The following is a 19,180-nucleotide window of genomic DNA, read 5'->3' as shown; positions in this document are numbered from 1 at the left end:
TAAATTGTTTATTATGCATCAATTAAGGGTGAGAAAGAGAAAAAAAATTATGCAAACAGTGATTCAAATTTGTAAACTTTTATATTTTATCTGTTTTGTTAAATCTTTTAGACTACCTTATAAGCACAATAAGCATTTGTAGATGTAATTTTCTTTAGCATATGGTCTCCTTAGCATCAATTAATGAATAATAAACAGTTATTAATGATTTATAAAGTATTTATAGACAAATTGGTAACTATAAACTATTAGCCATCGATAAGGGGAGTCTTATTGATTAGCAAGTGTTATAGTAACCTAATACAATACATTGGTTTTAGCTGTAGAAAGTGTAATTTTTCTGTTATAAACTTAAATAGAACACAGTTTTGTTTCAAACGTTTGTGCAAATAGAATCACCACTGTGGTGAATATTGCTTTTCACCATGGAAAAGCAATATTTTCAACTTAACATGAGTCATTGCCTTGTATGGTAGACAACTTTAAGATGGAGTCTGTCAACATGGAGAGAATTGCTACGAAAAATGTACAAAGTGAATCACCTGAATCACCACACACACACACACACACACACACTCTTCTAAGATGCTGTGAAGCAAGTTTGTCCTTTTATCCTTCGTCTGTATCCACAGTCAGCTTTTTAAATCTCCATTTGGTCAGACACCCTTTCGCAGTTTGTTGCATAACTTCTAAGGCAGAAGTATAAGCCAATCATATCCACGCAATCTTTAATTTTTATTTATTTATTTTAGAAATAGCATTTTCTGTACACTGCACTGTGCATTCAGCAACATTAGAAAGCATTAATTTCCCCCTTTAATTTTTCCGTAAGAGAGACAAAATAGCACGACGCAGCTTCAGTTATCAAAATCCTATTTACAAGTAAAAGCCGAGTTCAGTTGTGAAAAAAAAAATAGGGAAGACATGATTTCTCCCAAATATATATATCTCTATATAGATATACATCTATATAGAGATATATATATCTATATATAGTCCATTTGAAATGGTCTTGATCTTCATTCATTGTCCCTGCAGAGTCGTCAGCCAATCAGTCGTCCAGGCCGGGGGTTTCTCCTTGCTGTATCCTGGAGGCTATTCTAATGGCTTCTTCCAGAGAAGGCTGATCGCTCAGCTACGAGAGGAACAAAAAGAAAAAAACAAAAAACAGGAATAAATCACTCACTTTAATTAAAAACCGTTTAACTAATCGCTCTTAGAGATGCATCTTTTACTCTGCTGTAAAGTGCGGTCACATGACGAAACAAGCAGACAAAAGGAAGCTGGTTCTAATTAGAATACCCCAAAGGGAACGAGGTGTTAATTAAAGACAAAAGTTTTCAAAAGAAAACAGGGGATCAGACCAGCCTGCTTTGATCTAATCAAGCTGCCACCCTGTGACCTTTAACTAGTAACAAGTTACATTTACTTGAGTAACTTTTTAGGGGGGTAAAAGGACTTTTAGGAGTAGTCTTACTGCTTTTTACTTGAGTAATTGTATAATGAAGTATTGCTACTCTCATTTGAGTAAAATTCCTGAATATACTGGACACTGTGAACAAATTCACAGAAACAAGAACATGGCAGCTTTGGCCAAACGTTCACCAGGCAGAGACACACCTGCTGATTGTGTTAAAGGTTTATATTTAATGAAATTGATTTTTTTTTTCTTCCCCTCCAGGGTTTTTTTTTTTGTGGGCTCTAGTGTCCCTTATATGAAAGTAGGCTGACAGGAAAGGGGGAAGGAGAGGGGGGAAGACATGCGGCAATTATCGTCGGGTCCTGGAATCGAACCCGCGTCGAGGACTCAAGGCCTCCAAACATGGGTCATGCTAACCACTACGCCACCACGGCACGCCCAAAGAAACTGATTTTGAAACATTTATCTTTTGCCTGATTTTGTTTTGTTGTTTTAGTAATGATGCTATTCATACAAATTATTTTCAATTTGGTTCTTAAAATACCAGAAAATGTCCACATAACTTTAGATTTTGGTCCGTCTGATGATGTAATTTTTAAATATTAAATGATTGACGTTTTGATCAGGTACTTTATACGTAAGTCGCCTTGTTACCAAAACCTGTTTTACTCTAACTTGAGTCATTTCCTGGATGTCTACTTCTTACTGTTCATATATTTTTTTTAATTCTCTATAATAAGAAACAGAGTCCACCCACAGGGGGCAGCGGTGAGGTTACGCCTCCTGCAGGAAACTTGTAGCAAATATTTAATGAGGTGAAATCTGAAAAGAAGGATTACATTGCAAGACTAACAGAAGTTCTAGTCACAAAATCCATAAAGAAATGTGAACTTTGACCTCGTTTGAGCTCTGTGTTGGGTTGAATCTGACTGTCTTTTTTTGTTTTGTTTTGTTTTTTTGAGACTGGGAACCGAGAGTCTCTCCAGCCTCTGCGACCGGTTTGAATGTGACCAGAAAGTGGCAAATTCGGACAAACTCAGCAATGGCCACTGCAGTCAAACCGCCATGCTGTTGTCACAATTATCACTGAAGTGCTGGAATGTTTCCTCGACTTTGTCACAATCTCCAGGACGTCCCTAAATATCCGGGATGTTTCTGCAGCCTCGCTGTGAGGAAACAAACGCTCCTCGTTTTCAGAAACTATCCCACAAACAAAATATGACATTTCGTTTCTTCCTTGATCACTAGGGGTGAAGACCTGAAGTTGAAGTTGATCATGTCATGCAGTAGTTGTTGCAAAAATATTTTAAACTTTATGTGTGTAGAAAGATAAAAAAAAAAAAAGAAAAAGAAACAGTGTGATGTTTTGTTTCTAGAAATCCGTCTGTGTCTCATTACTTTATATCAGGACGAACCAAAAACAGTTGAGTTATTATAGCACCTCTTTTTTTTTTTTATATTTAAAATTGTTGGAAAGATTTCAGTTTCCAGATTGACTTTCTTTGCTAGATAGATAGATAGCATTTATTGTCATTGAACAGAATTCAACGAAATTTCCATTGCAGCTCCCATGCAAAAGGTCAAATATATACAGTATAAATAAGCAAACACACAATAATAATAATAACAATATATACAACTAAATTAACTAAAGGCACTCAACCACACCAAATATATATATATGTGCTATGTTGCACATATATATATATATATTTATATAAACAAACTTTTTGTAGGCTGCTGTTGATACTAACACAATCTGGCATTTCTAACAGGACAAACATGGACACATCTAGTTTATATCTGGCAAATAATGATGATTTCCATTCTGATGATTAATATTTTTTAAGAAAAATGTTGTTCACAGGCACATCATAATCCATTTTATTAATGCGTTTGGTTGTAAATGGTTTTTATTTATTGTTTTTGGATGTTTAGTGTTATTTTGGAGAGTTAAAATATCTTCTAGTTGTTCAGTGTTCAGAAGTGCATATTTGTCTAGGTTATTACCCGGTTAGTTGTCTGGACTAGTACTGGTTTACCAACCTGAACGGCGATGTGAGTGCCATTGGGCGTGGCCAGTAACGTGACCGGATGGAGATCCTCTTGGTCTTGGCCGTAATTTGCTTCCTCCACGGTTTGGAACGACGCCATGTCGGGTGTCATGATGGCCACCTGAGGGCGACAAAAACGCACTTTACCGATGCAGCAGCTAGTGTTTTATTTCTATACAGTCAACAGTGCTAGCATAGATGTTACACACAGCAGCACCTGGAACTCCTTTTTTGTTTGTTTGTTTGTTTGTTTGTATCCCACATTTCGTCCACATTATAGTCACAGTTGTGAATCTGAATCGTTCAAACATTTTTTTTTAAAGAAATTAAAGTTTGAAAACTGACCTGACACTAACTTCTCCTGTTATTTATTGAAGAGGTGTTTAAAAGTAAAGAGTTCAGCCACTGAAAAATGACAGTCTCTGTGAATCATTTTCAGGTGACTTACAAAGAAGAAAACCAGAAAAACAAACAGACGTCATAACGCTGGAGCCTTCATCTTCGTTTACCTGTTCGTCCGAGCCGTCGGTTGCCACCATGGTAACCGAGTGTGCGCCTTGCGTCGCCAGTTCGTGCGCTGGGATGGTTATGGTGGTGCCTTCTTGGGTTACCATGGTGATTGTGCCACCCATAGCTTGCAGATCTGCTTCAGAGATGCTGACCTGACATGAAGCAAAAGACAGAAATCTACTGATTTCAACAGTTTCAGAACAGATGATGAGTTGCTTAAACCTTTTACTGGTACTGTGAAAAGTATTCACTTCCCCACGGATTTTTTACTCCTTTAGTACTTTGGCAAATAATTCAATCCAAATCCAACAGTGTACCTGTTGCGTTCCATCTTCCTGCGTTACCAAGGCGACCTGCGGCTGAACGGACATGTCCGAGGAGTCCACTGGTTCCGAGTCGTCCGTGTCCACCACGGCCGGTGTGTAGCTCACGTTTGGGTCGTCGATGGCGTCTGAAACAAGTCAGTTGGCAGATTACCTTCTACCGCCGATGACTAAAAAAAATGTAAATAAATAAATAAAATAAAAGGAAAGGTGCAGCCGTCGACACGGCGACGCGGACCTGCTGGTGGCTCGAAGTAGGCCTCCTGCTCCTCCTCGATGGGCTCGGAGTCGTTGTGCGTGGTGCGTTTGTGCATGGCGAGCGTGGAGATCTGCTTGTAGGTCTTGCCGCAGTGGTTGCAGTTGTAGGGCTTGCAGGGCGTGTGAACCACATGGTGTTTGTACAGGCTGGAGTATTCGGTGAAACGCTTTTCACACCCGGGCACTGTGCAAACGTACGGCTTCTCTCCTGGAGAACAAAGCAAGACAGTCACAGCGGGAATGTTTCAGAGCGTGGATTGGAACATGCAGGTCCACCTGTGTGTGCGTGCGTGCGTATGTGGACACACACCTGTATGGATCCTCATGTGGTTCTTGTAATTGGTGGCGCTGGCGAAGGAGCGGCCGCAGCTGGGCTCGGAGCAGTAGTACGGCCGCTCCCCCGTGTGCGTCCGGATGTGAACTTTGCGGATGTTGGACGTGGTGAAGGAGCGGCCGCAGCCTTCCACTGGGCACTTGAAGGGCTTCTCCCCTGAAAACCACAGAAGAAGAAAGAGATAACCGTTACGTGACGAGTTACATCTCCGTTCTGTACGAAAGGCTTCTAAACCTGGAAGAATGAAGCCTTGAAGTAAGTAGAAACTTATAAAAAAAATTTGAAAAGTCGTTATTATTACAAACATTTCTGACTGCTGAAAGCTTTTACTATTTCAAAATGGCCACGGATTATGAGGTGCCATTGGTACAAAAGTAACAGTTATTTAATCTGTTGTAAAAGAAGACAGACTAAATAACTGTCAGTTCAGGGTTCAGTTGTCAAAATACATTTTCGCCACAGTGTTCATTCATTTATAAATGTCACAGTTTCAAATGAAATGTTTAGCCAGTAAGCTAAATATTTAGTTTGTGAGCCAAATATTTAATTTCAAAGTATATAAGTATTTTATAAATAAATATTTAGCTACCAAGCTAAATATTTTGTTAGGAAGGAAAATGTTTAGCTTGCTAACTACCGTAAATATTTAGTTTATAAACTAGCTTTGATGTAAATATGTTGTTTGAAACTAAGTATTTACTTCACTAACTCAACAAAACACTTTGTTTAAAGCTAACTACTTGGCTTGTTAAATAAATATTTAGTTTATGCTAGCTTCAAGGTAAATATTTAGCTTCAAACTCAAGATTTACCTCACTAACCTAGCTAAATATTTAGTATGAAGCAAAATATTAGACTTTCTAACTAAACATGTGGTTGAAGAAACTTCAAACTAAGTTAAATATTGAGCTTTGTAATTAAATATTCAGTTTGAAGGTGGCATTTATAAAATAACGAGTAGCATGGTGAAAATATGACTTTGAAAATTAACTCCCACCTTTTTTCTCTCTTATTAGGCCAAGTCGCTGCAGTTTATTTTGTAAATTATAGCTTTGTGAAGGGAACCCTGTAGCATAGAGGCATCAGGTTCATCACAGAAGCCATGTGTTCTTCCCTCCAGCATGCTGTGGAACATTAACAACCCCTCATGCTGTTCCATCCAGTCTTTTCTGGTCTTGTTATTTTTTCAAAAAAGCCGTTGTATATGGCCAGAAGCTGTCAGTTTGGGATAAAATGTGATTGTTCGTATCACACACACGCCTCTGAAAGGATTCTTTGTTGTGAAGTCTGGAGGGCAGAAGCATCAGTTATCAGAAGCTAATTTAATTCCCTCCAAAAGAAACTAAGCAAATCTGAAGTAGATGATTTTGACCTCGTCCAAATGTTCTTGAGCGCTGTTCAGCCAGCTAGAAGCTAATAAAAAAGGACCCGATTTTTATGTTTCTGATCAGTGAACCCACCGTTAACAACACTCTTGGTGGCAGATACAGTTACAGACCGAAGAAAACTCAAACGTTCCTTCCAGATTACCGTTTCGTCCCATGACGTACATGTCCTTTTCACACCTGAAAGATTCTGACTCTGATTGATCCACTTGCAGTCTCAACCCTCCACTCTTCGTCTGGTGAGGTGTTACCAAGCAAAGATGGCGGCCGCAGCACGGCGATGGCGGAGGGATCGCATCACCCTTCAGTATCAGTGTTGATCAGCCGAATCTGACACAGATAACTTGCTGAGGACTGGGAACAATGACTGTCCTGGTATTTAAAGGAGCATGCATAAACAGATTATCCTTGAGGGAAATCCCTCACAGGGAAGAAAAGCTACAAGTCCCTTTGATTCAGCAACCCCAGCGACGTTATCTGAATGCTAACATGATCTTGTGTGATGCGTAAGGACAAAGTGACCTGCCATGTTGGAGCTGATGGTTAAATGTTTACTGTGCAACTGTGGGTGAATTCACACCAGCCCCGTTTAGTCCGCTTCAGTCGAACTCTGGGGCGTTTGTCTGGGGCGGTGTGAAATCTGGTCCACCTACAAACCTCGGTCTCGGCTCGGTTGAAGTAAACTCTGGCCCGGTTCGAAGCCTATGTGAATGCCAAAGACTGCTCCAAAAACAGGAAGTGGACTGCCCAGCGCAGGGCATTCTGGGTAAATACAACCTGAACAAACCCTGGTGTCTAGCACTAGGGGGAGGAAAAATGGCTTGCGGCGTTTTACCAAAGCCAAAACAGAAATCCTACAACCGCTCAAATCTGACGCCACTGTATTTTAGTTTATGAAGAAGGAAGCTGATCTCAGTGTCTTCTTCAGAGGTTTCCCTGGCGTTTCCTTCAGTGGTTTGAACAAAATTTATCAGGCTCAGTTTATTATATTCTACTGGATCTGTCTGAAGCGATTTTACTGCAGCAACAGAAAGACGCTGAGCTTGCACTGACGCGCATCTGGCGCGTTTAACCCATTTTCAGTAAGATAACTCGTACTCCATGTTAGTAGACCTAACTGATCATATGCTAAAACTTTAAATATGAGCTACATTTTCTCTACTTTTACATTATTTTAAAATAGTAAAACTCCATATCAAAGCTGTCACTTTGAAGATAAATAATTACTGACAGGTCATGCAGGAGGGCTAGAAACAAATATTTCAGCTGGAACAAAATTTTGTGTTGGCAGGTCAAACATTTCAATAACCAGAGATCAGAAAATGATATAAATTCTATTAAAATAAGAATTATTATTATTATTATTATTATTGTTCTATGAGATTCTGATTCTGTACCTGTGTGAGTCCTTGTGTGTTTCTGAAGGTCTCCGGAGGTTTTAAAGGACTTGCAGCAGTTCATCTCCTGACATCTGTATGGCTTTTCCCCTGTATGCGTCCGCGAGTGACTCTTCAGTCCGTAACCTTCAATTTCCACAGACAGACAGTTAGGGAGGATTTTTTTCCCTGGTGAACTCTTCATCTGTTTGCAACAGCTGAAAAACGCTCCATTGCAATTGTTTAGTTCATGTTGCAATAGCATCTTCCAAGACATAAAACTAAAACAGGCATTGATAAATTAAAGCATAAATACAAAATAAACAAAAAACATTTTTAAAAAGTAATAAAATTCAATTAGCCACCTGTTGCAAACTTCTTTCCACAGCCCCGATATTCGCAGACGTAAGGTTTATCACCAGTGTGCGAGCGCTCGTGTACCTGCAGGATGTCGACACAAAACCCTTTCAAACAAAATGGCTGACAGACAAATGCACTTTTCCGCAACATACTGCAAGAATACAGCCTTTTAAAGTTAGAACATCTAGAAGCGAGAACATTTTTTTGTGCTAAAATTCATTTGTATCCATTGAAACGGAGGAGCGAAGCGAACCTTGAGATGGTGGGCAGTGGTGTAGAGCTTTCCACAGCCTTCGTATTCGCAGCGGAAAGATTTTTCTCCAACGTTTGTCACTCTTGGTTGCCTGTTGTCTTGACCCTGCAGCACAATCTGAAGACGTGACGCGCAAATCAGAATGGAAATCGGATTTCAACCCAGGGGTGAACAGAAAGAAAAACACAAAGTGACTCTACCCTCATGTGGATACCGCTGTCTGCTTCCACTCTGCCAAACGACCCTAAGGGGTTTTCCACGTTCTCCACCTAAAGGAGGAAAACAGGACATTAAAATATATTTTGTGCTTTTTCTTTAAACACATGAACACATAGAAATTTAACGGAAGGAAACAATGCAGAGAAAGAATGCCAAGTTGGGTAAACTGCTGCCACAGCAGTAGCACGAAACGGTCTATCACCTTGGTGCCGTAGTGTTCGAGCACACTGATGGTTTCTGGGTCGATGGCCGCAGCCTCGGCCTGCAGGTCTGCGATGGTGCCGTCAGCCTGGATGGCCAGGATGGTGTTGGGCTGAGGCATGTGCACCGTGTGCTGGATGTAGGCGGTGCTTCCATCCTCTAGCTGGACCTCCTGCAAGCCGCTCTGGTCGTATGTTTCTACACAGAGACAGGAGGCAGGGTAGGATAAACACTAGCTCAATCAGGAACCAGTTTTGCAGTACTGGGCACCACTAACTAAAAAGTTAGCTGTGCTAACCCTTAAGCATTAATTATTGACGTTAGCTGAATGCTAAAGCAAAAGACAAACATGGAAATGATAATGTTGAAGAGCAACACCAACATAGTATTTAATCAAGTTAACGATGAAGCCCTTCACCAAAACGGTATTTAGCAGAAGTATTTGCTAAATCGCTATACTAACACAGTATTTAGAGGAAGCTAACGCTAAAACATTATACCAACACAGTATTTAGAGGAAGCTAATGCTAAAACATTATACCAACACAGTATTTAGAGGAAGCTAATGCTAAAACATTATACCAACACAGTATTTAGAGGAAGCTAATGCTAAAACATTATACCAACACAGTATTTAGAGGAAGCTAATGCTAAAACATTATACCAACACAGTATTTAGAGGAAGCTAACGCTAAAACGCTATACCAACACGGTATTTATCAGAAGCTGATGCTAAAGTGCTATACCAACACAGTATTTGGATGCCTGAGAAATATTTCCCAAAAATTAATTTAGGGTAAGCTAACTGTGCTAAACTTTTTCAAAGTTAGCAAAAGGGGTCAGGTGCTACATAACAAATTAGCTCCACTATTAGCACGTTAGCAGAGGTGTGCCAGCCACTGTACAACAACAACATTTCTCGGAAGCAGTTAAGGTTGTTTAGGGACTTTTGAAAAAGATGAGACCAACGCTCTCCCCGTCAGAGTAGAAACCCTGGTTCTAAGATACCAGATGACTGAACACTCTTGCTACGACTCATCCCAGGAAGAAAACTGCTGTTTTTCAAGCTTTCTACTGAAGTCCACACAAAGAGCAGCGTTTACCTTTGGGAGTGTGAATGTAGGCAGTTGTTCCATCTTCTAACTGGACAGCCTGGCCGTCTTCGAGCTGTAAACTGTCTCCTCCTGCAGCACACATTTAGACAACCGTCACTACCACCATTTTAGAGATTCCATTGTTGCACAGCAGACACACTACTACACACCAAAACAACAACATCATATAATAAAGCACAGTGGTGAACTATCTAATCATAAGTCAGGGTTTATACTGTACCTGCTTTAGGCATGGACACATGGTGGACGTAGGCAGCTGAGCCGTCCTCCAGCTGGATCACCTGACCGTCCATGATCTGTCCATCAGAGAAGGACGCTTTGGACTCATGCTGAATATACGCAGTGGAACCATCTGCAAGAGTGACAGCCTGCAGGCTCACTGTGTCCATGTTCTCCATCTGATCACCATCTGGGAAGTAAAGTTTGAAAGTTAAGAGTTTGAAAGTTAAGAGTTGTCTCTGTCTTCTAAGATGTAAATGGACAATCTTCTGTTCTTATAGCTTCTGGAAATGTTTTCAATGTTTTTTTACTGTTATTATAGCAGTTTATGGTACCAGTGTGGGAACTCACCTGCCACCGTCACAGCCTCCGTCAGACAGAGCGTGACCGGCTGCCCGTCTGCATCATGAAACTCGGACATTCCCTGGGAGTCCCGGTTGATCTGGGCCAAGAGCATGCTGCAGCTGGTGGGGCGACAAACTGAGACGAGTTAACCCCGGTGCTCACAAGTCAGCAAACACGAGCACTGAAACTCCACCAGAAATCTGAGCAAATGAGCCGTCGTTAAAACGTCAGTTTACCATATATCAGCAATATTTGGATCGTGAAATATAAAACCAAAACCTCTGGCCTGGTTTATGTAGTTTGACGTACTGTATGTGTCAGAACCAATTCAGACATATTCATCTGCGGAGTTTAAAGACACAGTAGGGTTGGGAAACACCACTTAATAATAAGATCTGCTGAATTGTTTTTTACCTCTTCCCCCCCCCACACTTTCCTGGGTCTCTAAAATTAGACATAATTTTTGAAATATTTTTGAAAATATTTTCAAAAAGTGGCTTTTGCTTCCATCATTCCTTCTATGAGTTGAGTATCAGGGCCAGGCTGTGAGGGGTTTTGTTTAATCACGAGAACATAGTCAGAATATTAGCAAAACGAGGACGCAATTTTACCTTAAAAACGTCTTAGAATTCTGAAAAAAAAAATATTGTTTTAATTAAAAAAAAGCTTCGAGAGTTATCAAGATCTTTCTTTGAAATAGATTTAGTCATTTGCTCAGTCGTTTCAAAGTCCTGCTGCTGGTAATTATTTGATGCTGACATGTTATTTGAAGTATTAACTTATCTGTGAAACTGATACCAAAATATAACTTCACAAGAGCCTCTACATTCCTCATTTTATTTTTTTGTGATGGAGTTCTCATAAAATTATTATGTCATTTCCCTAACGTTACAACTTTATTCTGGTAATATTATTAATTTAATCTCATAGCCTAGCGCTAATGTTCCACCATATACGTAGTTGACCTGAGACAGCTGCTTTTTGATGGGTCTTATATATCCTGCAGTAACTTTTTTTAAGGTCAAAAAGATTGATTTTAGAGCAACTTCTTCCAATATGGACTCTTTCTTCTTTTTCAAGGCACATAGTTTCACTTCACGTTACAATCAGTCATCATAAAAATGTTGCATTTACCAAATATGACTTAAAAGAAATCTGACTTTGTAATTTAACACCTTGGAATTGGGTCTCTGTCTCTTTAAGAAGCTCCTGCTCTTTCTGAAACGCCGCCTTCAGGAAGTCATCCTTGATTAACCCTTTAACAAGATTTTTACCAGCGTTGCACTGAGAATAATGAGCTACTTCTGATTGTACGCAGATGCGCAGTTTCACCAGGTGTTTGCTAATTGCTGCTGGTTAGTCTGAAGGAGCTGAGTCAGAAACTTCAGCTCTAAGGAGCTACGTCCTCAAAGGCGGAGCTAGGTCCACCCAGACGTTTTGTACAGCTGAATGGTTGCCCTGGAGATTAAAGGATTTATCAAACATGCATGCAAGAATCGGGGCAGCACTCGAGGTATGTTTTTGATGAGGGAATAATGCTATAACATGATGTAATGCTCAAAAGTCAATTGAACATAATACTGCCCCTTTTAGCACTAAGAAAACAAAGGAAGTCATCACTGGTGGATCACAAGTTACTGAAAATAAATGGAGAATTTGTCACAATTTGTGTCCCTGGGAATAAACCCATCAAATGATGTCATTTCTATAAACAATCATCAGGAAACCACAACAACATGAGAGCTTCCAGGAAGATCAACCTGCCACAACATCTGCTGGTGACCTTCCATCGCTGCTCCACTACTTTTTATACAATTAAAAACACTTATTCCAAAGTATTTTTCTCATCCAGTCTGTATGTGGCATTCATTTTATGTTTACAGCTATCTTGCTGTTCACTAAATATGTTGGCATATTAAAATATAGGCTGTGTGAGATGGAACTGCATGTAATATTTCTGACTTCAGATTGAATTTTTTTTTTAGACCTTATGAGAGCAGTTTGTTTTTCTTCTTTTAAGCTAGTGCAATGAACATTTTGCTGTACACCTGGGCAACAACAATTAAAAGGAATCTTTTTTAATTACCTATTTCTGTTATAAACGTCTAAAAAAAAAACAACACCTCTATCCTTTACCCGTCTGGTTAGTGCATTGCTTTTCATGGCCGTAATTCTAACAAAACCTCTAAGACCTTCACAAAACAACTGTATTTGTTTAAATATATTAGTGTTTAAATTAAACCTGTATGGATTAGATTCCTGGGGATATTGAAAACCAATATACATCACTTTTTAGGAACTTTAAAAAAAATAAAACTCAAGTATATTTTCCATCTAATATGGGTCATTTATGCTGGACTATTTCATAACCCACATTGAGGTTATGTGTCAAAATGTTAAGTTTAACGATATTTACTTGTTATCCACAAATCAAATGACTGAACTTCTATTTCAGGAAATATGTTATTCCTATTTTTTTCATTTAATTAAACATGTCCTGACAGCAAACGTTACTCAACAGTGTTTAGCATTTAATGTGACTTTTACCAACACTCAGGACATTTAACAACGCTTTGCATCACACAACAAGAACGTAAATAGCCATGGTTTTAGCCAACAGTGTTTTATTCCGGGGAAAGTGACACCTTGGTGCAGGGAGGGAATGGTTCTTGAGAAACTAACGGAGGGAAACGTAGCTGCTAACAGTACCAGAACCTTGGACCAGCGGGGGAAACGTAACGGGGCCACATAAACAGCCAGTCGCCCACTGATGAGTTTTTGGCGCTTGTTTGTTTATAGCCCTTTCAGCTGGTTAGCTACAGCTATGACTTGCAATATTTTCCCCTTTTAATGACACGTCATACAAAGCAAAAATGTTAAAACGAGTCTACTGCGGGACATGTTGGTCGAACACTAAAGTGGTGAACTTTGCTAAACCTTCAAACACTTGGCTGCTCCACCCGCAGCACCGACATGTCAGACGGGGTAAGCTAACTAGCTAACTGTCGAGCTAACGACGCAGCTAAGTACGCCAAGCGCTGCTGACACGACTTTTTTCTAGCGGCGGAGAGCAAATGTTTCCTGTAAAGCTGTGGTCGACGCGATCGTTTTTGTTATTCTGAGCCATTTCGTGATGCCTGAACAGACAATGTGTGGAAGACGGAGCCAAGCTAGCTCTCCCTAACAAGCTCCCAGCCCAGTTTAACCAACTAGCCACAGAGACGGAAACAAGACCCAGGAATCCATGAGCTAATTAATGATATAAGCATTTTTGGTCGCTATATTTCTATTCGGTTTTTTCCATTTCAAAGTATTTCTCCCGATTCCTGCCGACTCCCTTCCCACAGCCTGTCACTCCCACTAGCAACAGCGATGGCTGTGGGAATAATGCACACTGGGTAAAAACCAATTTATATACTAACCTCTGAAAATTTCCAACAATTCCTCCTGTTCGACCACCATGCAACAGTGCAGGAAACGAGCAGCGACGCTCACAAACCAGAAACATGTGTGGCCTGTTGTTGTCCCGCCTATTCTTCTACCACGGGATATGATTGGGTAGTTGTTTGTGAGGTACATTCCTATTGGTCTGACGAGGCGTCGCTCGGCCTCGGGAGTCGACATTCAGCCTCCCGGGCCCCTAGCAGGCGCCATTCCGCGCCGGTTTTCGTATTGTCTGAAGCTTTCCAGTTTCACTGCGCCCTGTCGTCGCGGAAAATAAATATTTAAGCTTTCAAACGAGGTCACGGAAAGCCGACTCTGCGGATCCCTAGCTGCGGTGCGCCGCAAACTGCAGTTAAAATGCTGCTTTTGTCGCACAAACATGGACGCGTGCGCAGGTTTATCGGCGTCCATGTTGAAAACAAGGTCGTGTGGGAAAAAAAGGGGGAATGTGGGCAATGCAGTGAAAAGAGACTCGGTGGAATAACGTGTCCGTGGATTTGAAACACGGCAACATAGAGAAACGATACATTTTACATGTGCAAACACGAACGTACCCATAAACTGTACTCAAGTAAGAGTAGAACTACTTCAACAACTTCATTTTTCTCAAGTCAAAGTATTTTTTGCAGAACATTTGCTTTAATATTTAGAAACAGTATCATCAGAAAGACCAAGATGCAGATTTCTGCCCAGGTCCCTCTTGAAAATGAGATCTAGATCTCAATGGAGACCTTGTTAAATAAAGGAAATAATAAATTATTTTTTTAAAAGTCTGATAATATTAAGACTAAAGTAAAAAAAAAAAAAACGAAATTCAAAGAAATACCATAAACCAGGCATGTCCAAAGTCCGGCCCGGGGGCCAATCACGGCCCGCGGTCAGATTTCATACGGCCCGCAGCTTCGGTTTTATAATGTATTATTTATGGCCCGCCTGCACTGTCAAACAGAATAAATAAATCATAAAACTTGAAACTGTAATTCCTCCTTTCACCAAATGGTGGCAGCACCACTTTAATACTATCAGTCTGCCTCCGTGCAGCGAACCGCTCTCCACTCATTTCTGCCATGGCCACTGCAAAGAAAACAAGTTTACAGTGAAGGCCGCCGCTTTCAAGAGAGATGGGAATTATAATACTTCTTCACTGAAAATCAAGGCAATTGTGCTTGTCTAATTTGTGAGACGGTTGCCTTGTTTAAGGATTTCAACGTAAAGAGACACAAACATGCTAACACATACAACAAGCTAACAGGAAGTGACCGTGCTGAAAAAGTGAAGCAGCTCCAAGCTGCACTGGCATCACAACAGCGATTTCTTTGGGCCTGTGAGTCAAAAGAAAATACCACCAAAGCAAGCTACGATGTTAATGTTAATAGCTAAACATGGCAAACCTTCTACTGAAGGTACATTTATCAAAAACTGTGTTATGAAAATGGTGGAGAACATTTTGCCCTGAGAAGAAGCAAGAATTTGAGAAAAATGTTTGCCTGGCAGTAACAGTGTGGCACTGAGAGTTGAGGACATGAAACTGAGTGTTTTGAACGGTAACGTCTGTCACTATCAGCAGTGAAGAGCCAAAAGAACATTTATGGCACTTAATTTTATTAAACTCTTGAGTAAGATTTGGTTATGAACCTGTAGATATTGTAAATGACGAGCAAAATTCACTTGTTTTAAGATTTAATAATAACAGACAACTTTGCATTACTTATAACTCCTGTTTAAAATGTTCTTGAGGCAAAGATATTTTTAAACTCATGTAAATTTAAGGTATTTCATACAGTTTGTTCAATGTTATCTGACTCTCCAGATATGAAAGAAAGGCAGAATTTGGGTTTTTAGAGTTGTTCTCATTTGCCTGAGTGGCTTATATTTGTTGTTTTTTTGTCATTTGAAAAATAAAGATAATTGTGACAATGAAAATTGTTTTATAACAGTGTGTATTTGCATGAAACTTTTGTAGTTAAAAAATGTCCGAACAAACTATTGGCCCCCGGGCATCTTCACTTGATCAAATCTGGCCCTCTTTGCAAAAAGTTTGGACACCCCTGCCATAAACCCTAAAAAGGGTTTGACCTGAGAAAGTACAACTTTTTTTGCATTTTAGAAATAAAAGGCATCTTCAAGACAGGCCTGAAATTTGGTGTTAAAATTTGGCCAAGGCCAAGTTTCTGTGTAGGGACTGAATTTACAGTGTTTACTTTAGATTTTTCTTTGCATCTTCTTGACCAACAAAAGGAGAACAACAAAGCTTGCGGACAAACAGGAAGTCTCACTTCAACAGAAAGTGTAGGTGTGTGTTTCTCTGGTGCATTTTTTGTTAAATCAGATCAAATTTGATTTGATTAGCACATTTTAGCAACAAGGCATTTCAAAGTGTTTAGCCTCATAAAAAAAACACCAAAATACAAAGTCACAGAACACACAGTCAACCACTGAAATATTTTGTCAAGTGTCGTTGTTAATTTTTTCAAAAGCAACTCTGAAACCGGTGGGGTTTTAGTCTATATTTAAAGGTACTCAGTGTTTCAGCTATTTTGCAGATTTCTGGATGTTTGTTCCAGAATTGTGGTTAAAACATATTTGTTCTTAATTTGGCAAAGTTACTTACACTGAGAAGAATACCTGAAAATGTTACTTCAGGAAGAGTTGTGATACTTCTTAACGTAGGAAATATTTCTCCTCTGTTAACCTTTAGCAACAATTTTACACTGAGAAGTACTGTAGCTCCTATAATGAGCTCAGCAGATGCCACAACTGTAGTGGCTTAATCAACAAGGGCAAAAAGGGTCATTAGCACCAGAGGTTTGCTAATTACTGCTGGCTAGTCTGAAGGAGCTGAGTGGGGGACTAGAAGGAGAGGGTTGCTATGTGAAGCCTGAAACTGCAGCTCTGAGGACGGGCTTCATCCTGGAAAGTCCACCAAGGCGTTTTGCCCAGCTGAATGGTTGTCATGGGAGATTAAAGGATTTCTCAATCATGCTAAAAGGAACCAAAGCAACACTTCAAGGATGTTTTGAGGAGGAAATGACATTATAACATTAGACGATGTAAAGCTCAAAAAAAGTAAAGTTCACATAATCAGTTTTATTTATTTATTTTGACGCAGCGTGAATTACTAAGTGAAAATATTCGGTGTTGTACGTTTTATTTAAAAAGTTTCAGAGCAGAAATCAAACCTCACACAGTCTGACTTCACCGCCTCGATGGAGGGCTTCCCCTCCCTCCTCCTCCTGGACGTGATGACGTAGTGCCTCGGGGCATGTGCACCGGGACGCGGGCGGAGAACCGGAGCCGCTCGGAAGTCCTGGATGCTGCGGCGCTGAGGCAGCAGAGGAGGCTGAAACAAGCCATCCAGTTCCTGCACAGAGACTCAGCCGACCTGCCCACTGAATTGAAATCAGGACTTTGTGATGACCACACCAAAACACTAACATTGAGGTCCTTAAGCCACTTTTGCTTTAGGTTTCAGGTCATTGTCCGTTTGGAAGACCAACCTGCGCCCAAGCTTTTGCTTCCCGACGGATGATGTCTGTCGACGTTCTTTTCCCCGTGAAGCAGTCTATCATCAGTCTCGCCTTCAACCATCTGGAAATCGATCCCAAGGATGAGCCAGACTGCTGGAGCGCCACAATTCTCCTCCTGACATCTTGGCTGATTTCGTTTCATGTCAAACCAGAAAGCAGCGAGTTCCAGGCGTTCCTCCACCTATCAGAACCTATCAGAAGTTTCCATTATTATCTGGGCTTCCCCTCCTGGTTCTTAAGAGATAGTAATTATTCTGTATGTCAATTTCATATTTTGAATACATTAATAAAAAAAAACAACCTCTGACATTATTTCTCTCGTTATTGTGGGATTTATCAAATAGAAAGAATGTTGGTAATCCTAATGTGATCTGTTATAACTTCAAGTAGTGAAAGAAGGGCGTCTTTTGTAAACTTTCAACTGCATGTTGCACTCCTCATTTTATTTACACAAAATAAAACGAAGAGTTGTGGAAAGCCACATATTAAATGTTACATGCATCTGTATTCCCAGGAAGTGAAGTGAACAGGACGACGTTACAACGCTCCAGCCTCCCTGTCCCACAGATCAGCAGCTCACCAAACCACCGCTCCCTGTTTCAGCCTCTTCCTGGTGCCAACGCAAAACACATGAACATCAGAGATGTTTTCGGAACGGCCAGCTTCAAGCCTCGACCGCCTGCACAGCGCCAGGTCCTTCTCTGCTGGCAAAGCCACTCTGATCCCTACGTAATAATGGTGTAAATGTGTGAAAAGATGGTAAGTTTACTCTTTTATTGCAGCGGCATGATCTCCCACTGATAAACGGATTCAGTTGGAGGCAAAAGGGACGTTAATTGGTTCATAATAAAATTTGTTTCACCAGTTCATTGCATCCCTACCAATTCCTATAAAAGCAAGTGAAGTAATTTAAAAATGATATTTACTCTTTAAAATTGATTAGCTTAACTTTATTAGTTAAAAAAATACTGTTTCCTTATGAACATAAATATGTGACCCAGAGGCCCATTTCTATTAGCTGTTGTTCAAAATAGTAAAGATTAGAGATTTGGCTTCATTTTTATTGATTATAATTCAGGGATTAAAAAAAAAAACAGCTGCTCATTAACTTACACGATACCATCTTACCAATTGGTTGTATGGGAGTCATGCTAGCAAAAACGGGTTTTTTGTACCATCACAAACGTAATCTACAGAGACTTTGTATTTTAGTCAAATGAAACAAAAACCGAGCTTTTCTGTAGTAAACGTCTGTGAGGTGGAAAACAATTTTTGATATGTGGAGAAGTATGTGATCATCTCCGTTTAGTAGGGATGCACCGATCCACTTTTTTCCACTTCCGTTACCGATATCTGAGGGTTAGTATTGGCTGATACCAATCCGATACAGAAAAGGCGCTGAACTGACTTAAACATTTCTCTCTCTTTTTTTTTAAAAAACACGGACAAAAATCTACTGGATTACAAATGCATCTGATAACTCTGTGTCAGTACAGCACACTTAAATACACCAATAGCTTCACAAGTTTGGTCAAACATGTAAAATATAAACTGACAAACCTTTCAAATGGTTCAGAAAGTGACATTAGGAATTCTAAATATAATATAAATAAGCATGATGTCGCTCAGAACCCCAAGCATAGAATTAGACTGAATAGATCTGCCCTTATTGATTGAGCACATCGTCACCAAGACCTGAGCTAGAATGTATTTTTTTTTTACAATATTGGGATGGATACATATATTAATATTGGATCAGTGCATCGCTACCGTTTAGCATGATGCACGATCTGTTCCTACGTTATTGAAACTTTCCAGGCCATTTTAATTGTATAAA

The 19,180-nt window shown here is 40.0% G+C and overlaps 1 protein-coding gene across 2 annotated transcripts; it reads right to left on the bottom strand.

The window, feature by feature from the left end:
• Positions 1 to 716: 716 nt before the first annotated feature.
• znf143b (zinc finger protein 143b) lies at positions 717 to 14,193 on the bottom strand. 2 transcript variants are annotated; one of them, XM_028027154.1, is made up of 15 exons: positions 13,795 to 14,193; positions 10,379 to 10,507; positions 10,029 to 10,217; positions 9,797 to 9,877; positions 8,695 to 8,891; positions 8,474 to 8,542; positions 8,274 to 8,390; positions 8,026 to 8,101; positions 7,682 to 7,807; positions 4,876 to 5,055; positions 4,546 to 4,773; positions 4,302 to 4,435; positions 3,984 to 4,136; positions 3,467 to 3,595; positions 717 to 1,135 (listed from the first exon to the last, which is right to left on the bottom strand). In XM_028027154.1, exons 1-15 carry the CDS (start codon positions 13,994 to 13,996, stop codon positions 1,052 to 1,054), a joined length of 2,094 nt encoding a protein of 697 aa, XP_027882955.1. In that variant the 5' UTR covers positions 13,997 to 14,193; the 3' UTR covers positions 717 to 1,051. The 2 variants fall into 2 exon arrangements, with proteins under 2 accessions (XP_027882955.1, XP_027882957.1); XM_028027156.1 differs by having other exon boundaries at positions 972 to 1,135; positions 10,379 to 10,491; positions 13,795 to 13,952.
• Positions 14,194 to 19,180: the final 4,987 nt, after the last annotated feature.

Source organism: Xiphophorus couchianus, chromosome 2 (genome assembly GCF_001444195.1).
Source record: "Xiphophorus couchianus chromosome 2, X_couchianus-1.0, whole genome shotgun sequence".
Classification (NCBI taxonomy): domain Eukaryota; kingdom Metazoa; phylum Chordata; class Actinopteri; order Cyprinodontiformes; family Poeciliidae; genus Xiphophorus; species Xiphophorus couchianus.
The sequence above is the reverse complement of the archived record's forward strand: the minus strand, read 5'-3'. Positions and strand labels throughout refer to the sequence as shown.